At 38.4% G+C, this 12217-nt stretch overlaps 1 protein-coding gene across 4 annotated transcripts in view; it reads right to left on the bottom strand.

Moving 5' to 3' along the window:
- LOC133868675 (alpha N-terminal protein methyltransferase 1) overlaps positions 1 to 12217 on the bottom strand; it is a 50398-nt gene that overhangs the window by 26841 nt on the left and 11340 nt on the right. For 3 of the 4 annotated variants that reach the window (XM_062305640.1, XM_062305642.1, XM_062305641.1), the window contains exon 6: positions 6361 to 6415. In XM_062305640.1, coding sequence (XP_062161624.1) covers positions 6361 to 6415 — 55 coding nt within the window. Of the gene's footprint in view, positions 1 to 6042; positions 6131 to 6360; positions 6416 to 12217 lie in introns of those variants that run through there. The other variant, XM_062305643.1, reaches the window with a different exon arrangement.

Raw genomic sequence — 12217 nt, 5'->3', positions numbered from 1 at the left:
AGTTGGCGACAAAAATCAAGGGCCTTGTGGTTAAAAGAGGGTGATAATAATATGAAGTTCTTCCATCGTTTGGCAAATTCGCACACGAGACACAATTCGATTGAGTCACTAGTGGTTGATGGGCATCTGACTGATGAGTTAACAGTTATTTAGGATCACATTGTGGATTTCTACAAAAAGTTGTAGTGTGAGCAATATCAATGTAGACCAAGGGAAAATGATTTATCTTTTCTTTCCATTGATGATAGGGAAAGACTATGAATGGAACAAGAGTTCGAGGAATGTGAAGTTTGGGAGGTAGTGAGGAATTTCATAGGCGATAAGGCCCCGGGTCCTGATGGATTTACAATGGAATTTTTTCAAAAGTATTGGTAGGTTTTAAAGGTTGATATTATTGTGGTTCTTAAGGAATTTCATAACAGTGGAAAATTCGAGAAAAGTCTAAACGCTACTTTTATTTCACTTATTCCGAAGAAAGCCGAAGTAATGGAAATCAAGGATTTTCTACCAATGAATTTAATAGGTGGAATGTACAAAATCATTTTGAAGGTACTGACAAACAGGTTGAAGTCCAACGTTGGTGAAGATTGTTTCTCACTCTCAGATTGCATTTATCAAGGGGAGACAAATCCTAGACTCTGCATTGGTGGCTAATGAATGCTTGGATAGCTGGCTTCGCTCTAGAGCACCAGGTATTATTTGTAAATTGGATTTGGAGAAGGCCTATGACCATGTAAATTGGGAGTTTTTGCTTTATTTGTTCAAGAGATGTGATTTTGGGGAGAGATGGCGAGGTTGGATTGCTTATTGTATCTCAACTGTCCGTTTCTCTATCATCATTAATGGGTCGCCTTCAGGGTTTTTAGTAGTTAACAAGGACTACCACAAGAGGCTTTAAGCCGGATGTTGTCTAAAATGGTGGAAAGCGAGCGACTCTGTGGGTTCTCCGTAGGCTCGAGATATCAGGAAGCTATGATTATGTCCCATTTGTTATTTGCAGATGATATCTTGATCTTTTGTGAGCCTCATTGAACAATTCCGACATTTGAGATCCTTGCTGCTATGTTTTGAAGCAGTTTCGAGGCTGAAAATCAACTTGTCTAAGTCCGAGATTGTTCCTGTAGGTGAAGTAGGGGATGCGGAGTGGTTGGCTAGCATTCTTGGATGCGGTGTGGCTTCAATTCGTATAAAGTATTTGGGTCTTCCTTTGGAAGCTAAGTATAAGGATTCATTATTGAGAAGATGGAAAATAGATTGGCGGGGTGGAAGAGGTTGTTTTTATCAAATGATGGGAGGTTAACATTGATCAATAGTACTCTTTCGAGTTTGCTAACATATTTTTTGTCCCACTTCCCTATTCCAGTGGGAGTGGCTAATTGTTTGGTAAAACTTCAGAAGAATTTCCTTTGGGAGGTATTGGAGATGAGTTTAAATTCCATCTGGTTAATTGGTCTACGATTTGTTCACCGAAGGTTTCGGAGGGGTTAGGAGTGACAAATATGATTCAGTTTAATAGAGTTTTGCTGGGTAAGTGGCTATTGCGGTTTGCTATGGAAATGGATGCTATTTGGAGAAAGGTGGTGGATATTAAATATGGTAGTATGAGGGGTGGTTGGTGTTCTAAGGTTGGGGGTCCTTTTGGAGTGAGAGTGTGGAAATGTATTCGGAGGGGTTGGGATGCTTTTGCAGCTTGTGAGATATGAGATTGGAGATGGTTCTAGAGTCTTGTTTTGGCATGATGTGTGGTGTGGGGATTTACCTTTGAAGATTCTTTTTCCAGAACTATTTACTATTGTGTGTGGTAAGAATACATGGGTGGCGGAGAATATGCAGAGACAAAATGGTAACATTCTGTGGAATATTTTGTTTACTCAACCTGTGTACATGATTGGGATGTGGAAGTGGTCTCTAGATTTTTTGAGATGATGTATTCTCTTAAAGGAAGGTATGAAGGAGAGGATAAAATTTGTTGGATTCCTTCGAGAAAGAAATCATTTGAAGTGAAGTCTTACTATAAGGTAATATCTATTCCTATACATTCTTCTTTTCCTTGGAATAGTATTTGGAAAGTTATGGTTCCTCCGAGAGTGGCTTTCTTTGTATGAACGGCGACTTTAAAGAAATTTTAACTTTAGATAATTTACGCAAGAGGAATATTATTGTGATGGAGTGGTTCTATGTGTAAGACTTGTGGATAGTCCATTGATCATTTGTTCATAACTGTATGGTTGCTCCAGAATTGTGGAGTACGATAATGTAGCTACTTGGTGTTGTGTGGGTTATGCCTAGATCGGTGATAGGGATGTTGGGGAGTTGGAGAGGGCAAAGGCGCAACAGGTTGTTGGTGCCGATTTGGAGAATGGCTCTGTAGTGTTTGATGTGGTGTTTATGGAAGGAATGGAATGCATGCTGCATGCAATTTTGAAGATTATAAGACTGGTTCACTTAATTTGAAGAAGTTGGTAATACAAACATTGTTCATGCGTAGAGTAATGATATAGTCTATGTCTGATTGTTATTCTGATTTTTTAGATTATTTTTGTTTTTTGATAAGTAATGTCAATTCATTAATAAAGCGCAGAGGGGCCCAACTGTAATACACAAGAAGTATACAAGAGTGCCCCTAATAGGTGTTAAATCACCACTTATCCCAAAAGCTTAAATTGATAGGAAGAGGTAAATTTAATCACTTAATCAATACTTTAACACTCCCCCTCACGTGTGGGCTTAGACTTCCTTTTAATAGGTGAGGCCCAACACGTGGAATATTTTAATTAAAATGGAAGGTAAATAACGGAGTCAAGATTCGAACTCAGGACCTTTAGCTCTGATACCATATTAAATCACCACTTATCCCAAAAGCTTAAGCTGATAGGAAGAGGTAAATTTAATCACTTAATCAATACTTTAACAATAGGAACGAACAGAAAATAAATGTAAAAAATCTGCATAAGTAAAAACATTCAAGCTATGCTGAGATGCTATCCAAATATACAACGTGTTGAGCAAATGCTTCCTTAGTTCCACCATCGATGTCTCTACTTCTTCAAAACGTCACGCATTCCGCTCCTGCCAAATACACCACATTAAACACAAAGGAACTAATAGCCAAACTTCCTTTGTTGGACCATTACCCAAACGACGCACCCCAACTAATCAACAATTCCAACACTATTCGTGGCATAACCCACTCTACCCCAAATAAAGTAAAAATGTAACTCCATAGATCTCAAGCAACTTCGCAATAAAGTAACAAATGTTCTATTGACTCCCCATTGTTTTTACACATACAGCACCACTTTATCACCACGACATTCCGCTTTCGCAAATTGTCATGTGTCAAAATTTTACCTAAAGCTGTTGTTCATACAAAGAAAGCCATCCTTGCCAGAGCCTTAACACGCCATATACTCTTCCACGGATATGAAGGGCCATCTTTCCTATATTTAACACTTGATAATAGGACTTCACTTCAAATAAACCCCTTTTGGAGAGGTTCCAAATTAACCTGTCATCCTCTCTATGTCGAACCGAAATAGAATAAAGCCAAGCGAAGAAAGAAAGTACCATCTCCATCTCCCAATCCTAAACTAGACACGTAAAAATAACATTCCACTAAATAAATCCATTTTGAGCAACCAAGTTTTCTGCCACCATCACATCTTTATTCCTCACAATACTAAACAAATCTGGAAAACATTGCTTCAAAGATCTCTCCCCACACCACCAATCATGCCAAAAACTTACATGAGACCCATCCCCAACCTCAAAACAAACAAAATTGCTAAACTTATCTCATCCCCTCCTAATATGTTTCCACACACCCACTCCAAAAGTACCCAACACCTCTTTTGAACACCACCCACCCTTTAGACACTCAAATTTGACGTCAATCACCAAACGCCATAATGCTTCTCTCTCCCTACCATACCGCCACAACCATTTCCCAAGAAGAGCTTGATTAAACTGGACGAAATTGTGAACTCCCAACCCACTTGAATGCAATGAAGTACATATCTTGTTCCAATTCACTAAATGAAATTTGGCCTCATCTCCAATGCCACCCCAAAGAAAATCCCTTTGAAGTTTATTAAGACGATTAGGCACACCCATTGGAATAGGAAACGACAAGTAATACATTGGAAGGTTGGAAAGAGTACTTTTAAGAAGAGTCAACCGACCACCCTTCAACAAATACATTCGCTTCCATCCAACCAACTTTCGTTCCATTTTCTCAATGACACCATTCCAAATAGACACAGCTTTATAAGAAGCACCCAACGGCAAACCCAAGTACTTCATAGGCAAAGATGCGACCCGACATCCAAGGAGTTGTGCCAACCCTTCGACATCCTCTACCTCTCCAATAGGAACAATTTCTGATTTTTCTAAATTAATCCTCAATCTTGAAGCTGCCTTACAACATAAGAAGATACACCGCAGATGTCAAATTTGTTCTTGCGCACCACAAAAAATTAACGTGTCATTGGCAAACAGTAAATGATTCAAAATTAAAGCTTCAGAATCCCTATGTCCCATTGAAAACCCTGTCAAATGACCCTGATCCATTGCAGCAATCAACATCCGGCTCAAAGCCTCCATAACCACAACAAACAATAAAGGTGAAAGTGGATCCCCTTGTCGCAACCCACGAGTGCTATTAAAAAAACCCGACGGGGTTCCATTCTTAAGAATAGAAAATCTCACCGTAGAAATACAAAATCGCATCCAAGCCCTCCATTTCTTCCCAAAACCACACCGATGCAGCAAATAGAGCAAGAAGTCCCCAATTCACATGATCATATGCCTTTTCCAAATCCAGCTTACACAGCAGCCCAAATTCCCCCGAACAAATTTGACTATCCAAGCATTCATTAGCAATAAGCACTAAATCCAAAATTTGTCGACCGCCAATAAATGCATTCTGTGTGTTTGAGATAATTTTTCCCAATACTAACTTAACCCTGTTCGATAGAACTTTGGAAATAATCTTATACATCCCCCTCACCAAACTAATAGGGTGAAAATCTTTCACATCCATAGCACAAGTCTTCTTTGGAATTAGAGAAACAAAAGTAGCATTTAGACTCTTTTCAAACTGACCTCGATTATGAAATTCTGCAAAAACAGCCATAAGATCATCTTTTACAATTTCCCAACACTTCTGAAAGAAAGCCATTGTGAAGCCGTCTGGTTCCGAAGCCTTATCTCCATTCAAATCCTTGACTACATCCCACACCTCCTTCTCCTCAAACTATCTTTCTAACCTAATACTTTCATCCGCATTAATGGATAGGAAAGATAGACCATTCACCCTTGGCCTCCAAGAACATCGCTCAAAATACAGTTTGTTGTAATACTGGACTATATGCTCTTGGATCTCCACAGGATTCTTGGACGTTGCACCATATATATTCAAAGAGTCAACATGATTGAATTTACAATGTGAGTTGGCCACCCTGTGAAAAAATTTTGTGTTCTTGTCCCCCTCCTTCAACCACAAAGCTTGTGATTTCCGTCTCCAGTTCATTTCGTCAAATAGAAGAGTTTTTGTGTTCTTTCTCTTTGGATTAGGGGTATCACGTCTACATCCTATGTACTTTGGGTTGCGCACCTCTATGCTTTTTTTGTAATATACTTTAGTTATTAAAAAAAAAAAAAAAAAAAAAAAAAAACACCATAATCAGATGCCCTCACCGCCTTATATCCTTTCAAAGACTTTACAAATCCCACTTCATAATTCCATGCAATTCAGTGCACCTTTCTTCTATATGCATCAATCAATCTTCTAGGGTTTTTCTAACATTAAATTATTTTGATAGCATATAAGAATAAAATATATCAAAAAAAGTTGCATAATACTCACATTCAATCCTAATATCTCAGTAAATATACTTGGCCTTTGAAATCTCAAACTCCATCCTACACTCTGGATGTATATTAAAGTTTTGAAAATGCTAGAAATATGAATGAAAACTATTGAATCAGACTAGAGAATTGTTACTAAGTTTGGTTATGTACTTTTAATAGTTAAGTTTGTACCTTCTTAGACTTGCTTGAAAGTGCATGAGTTGAAGCTATATTTTGGCAATGATATATTACATTTTTTTCTCTCTTAAAGTATTATATCCTGGACACATATTTGAGAATTTAGTTAGAAATGTAATAAATGAACCCTCTATGAATCACTTGAATACCATAAGACACTCAGCTTTTAAGAACCACAGAAGCTATACAGATGAAAGAAAATGGCATCCACTTAGAGCTTGTAGGGTGCAAACGTAAGTTACTGCATCATAAAGTACCCTTAACGAAAATTTCAGCATAAATAGAGTAATAGAAAACAAATAGGAAGCATACCAGTTCTTGCTATATTCTCTTTCAGGACGATAAAGCCACCAGGTTTAAGGCCAGCCTAGAAGTAACTTATAAGTTAGTGCCACTAAAGTGCAGCAGTTACTGATGTTCATTAGAATATTTATGAAGCCAAACTATGTTTTTTTTTTAATGAATATTGAAGTCCAACTATGTGAAAAACAAATTGTATAAACTATAAAGGTATAGGTTGCAGCATATATACATGGGGGGGGGAATTTTTTTTTTTGATAAGTAAGAGAATTTCATTAAAAAAGCGTAAGGCGCCCCTAAGTACACAGGATGTATACACATAAGCAACTCAGCTAGCCCACATAAAAAACCCAATAAAACCACAAGGAACCCACAAGAAAACCCCTAAAAAGCATAATAGAAACCTTCACAAAACAAAAGAAACCCCCAAAAGAAACCCCCAATAGTATATTGTATTGCATCCTATGCAGTACATTATGTTAGTGAAAATAGAAGTTTCAGAAGAAAGTTTAAAACATGGAAAGCATGAGAACATTGCTTAAGTAATCAGGTCATTGGTATAGCAAATCAAAGTTCTTGGTTACCTTGACAGTTTGAAGAAGAGAGTGTTCTAGTTGCAATACTAGTAACAATTTTTTTTTGATAAGTTGCAATACTAGTAACAATTGCAGGGAAGGGTTATTTGTTATTTTATATTACAGCATAGATATGCTGAGAGGGATGCTTTAATGCATGGTTCTGAAGATGGAAATTCTATGCAACTAGTAACAATTGCAGGAAAGGGTTATATGTGATTTTATGTTACAGCATATAGATATGCTGAGAAGAGAAGGGTGCTTTAATGCATGGTTCTGAAGATCGAAATTCTATGGAACTAGGATATACTACTTGAAATCAACTATACATTCAAAACAGAGATATCGTGTGATGGGGGAACTTGAGATGGTGCTTCATTGAATCCTAGTCCTTCGAGTTCGCGGTGGAGGAGGGGACTTCAATTTTACGGATTTATGAAAGAAGGGTAACCTTTGGTCAAACTTTTTTACCCTTCAATCTTTTTGCATAAAGTCAGTCTATCATGGATGCTAGCCACCATGGAGGTTCTGTTTCAACTGTTGGGGATGAAGGAATTTGTGAAATCTTCCAGGGTTGGAAACACAAGCCTCCCTCGCCCAGCGTTGTTCTAATAAGCATTGGGTGTTCCCTAGCTATGGCGGAGTATCGTGGGGACAGTCGGAGAGGATATATTGTCATACCGGAAGGAAGAGATGGAAAGGGTTGTAGAGCTTTTGCCTTCGAGTTGCGTTCTAGAATTGTTCCACTATTTACAAGACAATGGGGCTAGAGTTAGGTCAACTGGGAAACTGACGTGGGACAGAACTAAGATTGTTCTGACAGCGTATGATGGCAACAAAAACTATGAATTGAAGATAGAAAAGGGAATTCAAAAAGAGAAAATAACAATTTGGGAAGAGAAAACTCATTGCCCCAAATAAGCAAACAGAGAAGTGGGGGTTAGGAGGAGGAGCAAGTGGGGTCATTTCAGGTGGAGGAAAGTGTTGCTCGGGGGCAATACTCACGTTGTTCCTAACCAGTTTCTTCTTATTTGGTATGGTGGCAGTTGGAATAATAATGCAGGCTTGGTTGAGGTTCCTTCTATGGGTGGGCATAACAAACAGTTCAGGCGTTTGTCAGCCTTTGAATCTATTTCCTAAATGTAAATGAAGTGCTAGGTTCCTCCGCACCAGAATTGCCAGTGGGTATTACAAAAATTCAAGGGTTTTCGAAACAGAATTATTAAAGTGGCTTTGCTCACTGCCATCGAGGAGAGTCGCAACTAGAAAAATCCGATTAGATCCCCCATTTCTTTTTCTAAGTCAATGAATAGAAGAAACTGTGAATTAAAAAGATTATCATATTCTATCAATTAGGACCTTACAAGAGGTTACTCTAGTCAGGGCAAAGGTAAGGGAGGGTTTCATCTTGCTCTTTAAGCCCAAAAATTTTGTCTTGGATGTTAGAGGGTTGAATGAGAGAGATAAACGTCTAAGGATTAGGAATCAACTCAAAGGATGGAACACTGACATTGTTTGTTTACAAGAAACTAAAATGGAGCATCTGTTAAGGGTTGTTATGCGTAGTTTTTGGGAGCTATCAACATGTGGATTGGTGTTACTTGGGGCCTAGAGCAACTTCTAGTGGGATTTTGCTTGTGTTGGATAGGAGGGTAATGGAAAAAATTGTGTGGGGGAATTTACTATTACTTGTTCCTTTCGAAATGTAGTTGATAATTTTATTTGGCTTTTTATGGGTGTTTATGGTCATAATGTCAACGTTGATAGAAGGTTGTTATGGGATGAACTGGCAGGGTTGCTTAGTTGGTGGAATTTATTGGGGTGATTTCAACATCATCCACTATCCGAGTGCGAGATCAAGTGATACTAATTCTTCCCCAACTATGGTGTTTTCTGAGTTCATTTTTTAACAGGGTCTTATGGATATCCCTCTTGTAGGTAGAAATTTTACATGGTCTAATAACTATGATCCTCCCTCGTGGTCCAAAATTGATAAGTTTCTTCTCTCTTGATTGGGAAGCCCAATTTCCAAATGTTTCTTAGAGGAGGCTCCCTAGATTATTATCGGATCATTTTTCTATTTTGCTTGATTATGGAGAAGTTTAATGGAGTATGCAGCATTTCAAGTTTAAGAATATGTGGTTAAAATCATATGGCGTGTTAAGGCTCCAACAAGGGTGGCCTTCTTCGTTTGGTCAGCTGCTTTGGGCAAAATATTGATGCATGATAACTTGCGTAAGAGGAAGGTGATAGTAATTGAGTGGTGTTGTTTATGTAAGAAGAGTGGGGAGTCTATTGATCACTTGTTGCTTCACTGCGAGGTCGCGCAGGCTCTTTGGAGCTACGTCCTTATTTTATTTGGGGTTGAGTGGGTTATGCCACGTACGGTGTTGGAGTTGCTGAATTGTTGGGGGGCGGCGCTTGGGGGTGGTCATGCTATAGAGGCTTGGCGGTTAGCTCCTTTATGCTTGCTGTGGTGTATTTGGAGGGAGCGGAATGCTCGGCTGTTTGAAGATGTAGAGACATCCATGGTGGAGCTACGGAAGCAGTTGCTCAATACTTTATATTTTTGGATAGCGCCCTATCTTAGTTTGAGTGCTTTTACTTATGTAAAATTTTTAAATTTATTCTTTGTTCGTCCCTGTTAGGGGTCTCTTGTATACTTCCCGTGTATAAGGGTTGCGCCCTTTTGCGTTTTTTTATATAATTGCAATTACTTATCAAAAAAAAAAATCATATGGCTTTGTGGAAAAGGTGAAACAATGGTGGATGTCTTAAAACTTTCAAGGTTCCTCTAATTTTATCATGGCGCATAAATTGAAAGCTTTGAAAATTGACTTGAAAAAATGGATTAAGGATATTTTAACTTCGTTTTTTCATACTTTGTATATTTGGACGATGGCTTTTTTGCCCCCACTATCGATTAGTTTTGTAGATTTCCTTGTCCATTTTTTTTTTTTTGATAAGTAATTGAAATTCAGTTCATTAAAAGCGTAAAGAAGTGCAACCCTATACACGGAAAGTATACAAGAGAGCTCCTAAATGAGACGAGAAGAGAATAAATTTAAAAAGTCTACAAAAGTAAAAGCATTCAAGCAATGATGGGGCGCTATCCAAATATACAACATATTAAGCAAATGCTTCTGTAGCTCTACCATTGATGTCTCTACATCTTCAAAGAACCGCACATTCCGTTCCCGCCAAATACACCACAATAAACACAATAGAGCTAACCGCCAAGCTTCTTTAGCATGACCATACCCAATCGACGCAACCAACTAGTCAACAACTCCAACACTGTCCGTGGCATCACCCACTCTACCCCAAATAGGACGAGAATGTAACTCCAAAGATCACAGGCGACTTCGCAGTGAAGCAACAAATGATCAATAGACTCCCTATTCTTCTCCATTTTTCTTTTCCTAGTTAGGTGTTTCCTTTTGTATACTTCCAGTGTACTCAGGGGCGCCTTACGCTTTCAATAAGACTAAATCTACTTATCAAAAAAAAAAAATTGGGTTGAGGAGGTACTTGAGAAGGAAAAAAGGCTCACTTGGACAAACTCTAGGGTCTTGATGCTATTGTAGAAGGAAGAACTTTATTTGATTACAATAATTTGAGAAAGGCTGAAGTTATTAGTGACTTGGAGAGGACTACTCCATCGGAAGAAGTGAGTTGGAAACAGAAATTGAGGATACTTTGGTTGAGAGAGGGTCATAAGAATACAAAACTTTTACATCAACTAGCTAATTCAAACAGACATAACAATTCCTTTAAATCTTTAGATGTTAATGGCACGGTTTCTTTTGATGTTATAGAAATTAGAGAACATATTTTGTGGTTTTACAATCGTTTTTATTCTGAACAGTTCAGTTGGCAACCTAATTTGCACAGTGTTCATTTTGATTCTATTCGTAATGAGGAGGCTAGTTGGATGGAGAGAGCTTTTGAGAAGAGTGAGAATTTTGCGGTGGTGGAAGCTATGAACGATGATAACTGGGGCCATGACGGTTTTTCTTTGGCTTTCTTTTAGACTTGTTGGGAGGTTCTCAAATAAGATATCATGAATGTTCTCCATGAGTTCCATGTTAAAGGTAAGTTTGAAAGAAGCCTGAATACAACCTTTTTTGCCCTCATTCCTAAGAAAGCAGGGGCGGTGGATATTAAGGATTTACATCCTATTAGCCTAGTGGGCGGCGTCGATAAAATTATTTCCAAAGTCCTAGCTAACAAGTTGAAAATGGTATTAGAGAAGGTTATTTCCAAGACCCAAAATAATTTCATCAAGGGGAGACAAATTCTAGACGCTAACCTTATTGCCAATGAGGAAGTAGTTATGGCGTTACACCACAGAAAGAGAGGCTCTGTGGAGAACAGTTGTGCAAGTTAAATATGACAGCATGTGGGGAGGGAGGCATTCTAATTCGATTAGTGAGTCGTTCAAGGTGGGGGTGTGGAAAAATATAAGGAGGGGGTGGGGGGATATCTCTCAATTTATTGGATTTAAGGCGAGTGATTGTTCTATTATCATATTTTGGCATAGTGTGTAGTGTGGGGATCAGACTTCCAAGGTTGTCCTACCAGACTTGTTTGGTATTTCTCGCTTTAAAGAGGCTTCGATGGTAGATTTTTTGCAATTTTCTGACGACGCCATTCAGTGGAACATCACCTTTATAAGATCAGTGCATGATTGGGAGGTGGAGTCGATTACCTCGTTCTTTAATCATTTGTATTCTCTCAGGTTGAGACGAAGTGGTGAGGATAAGATTTGTTGGATTCCTTTCAAAATGCGGGTTTTTTAGATCAAATCTTATTATAGTGCGCTCTTGATTGCTCTTCCTTTCCTTAGAAGAGCATTTAGATAAATAAGGCTTTTTCGAAAATGGCGCTCTTTGTGTGGACAGACAACTTTAGGGAAGATTCTGACTATGGATAACTTGAGAAAGAGGCACATCATAATGGTAGATTGGTGTTGCTTGTGTAAGAAGAGCGTGAAAACCATTGATCATCTTTTACTCCACTATGATGTACTGAAGGATTTGTGGGAATTGATCTTGTATTTTTAGGATAGAGTGGGTCATGCCCCAGAGGGTGGTGGAGTTGTTGGCTTGTTGTAGAGGTCAATTTGGAGGACACTATAGTAGAGAAGTTTGGAAAATGATTCCTTTGTGCTTAATATGGCGTATTTGGAGAGAACGCAATGCACAAAACGAAGAAGATTGTGAGAAGACGGTGATAAAGTTGAAAGCCATTATGTTCAAATCTCTTTATGTTTGAATGGTTGCTCGCAACTG

This window comes from Alnus glutinosa, chromosome 5 (assembly GCF_958979055.1).
Source record: "Alnus glutinosa chromosome 5, dhAlnGlut1.1, whole genome shotgun sequence".
NCBI classification, from domain to species: Eukaryota; Viridiplantae; Streptophyta; class Magnoliopsida; order Fagales; family Betulaceae; genus Alnus; species Alnus glutinosa.
This window is presented reverse-complemented; position numbering and strand designations above follow the sequence as displayed.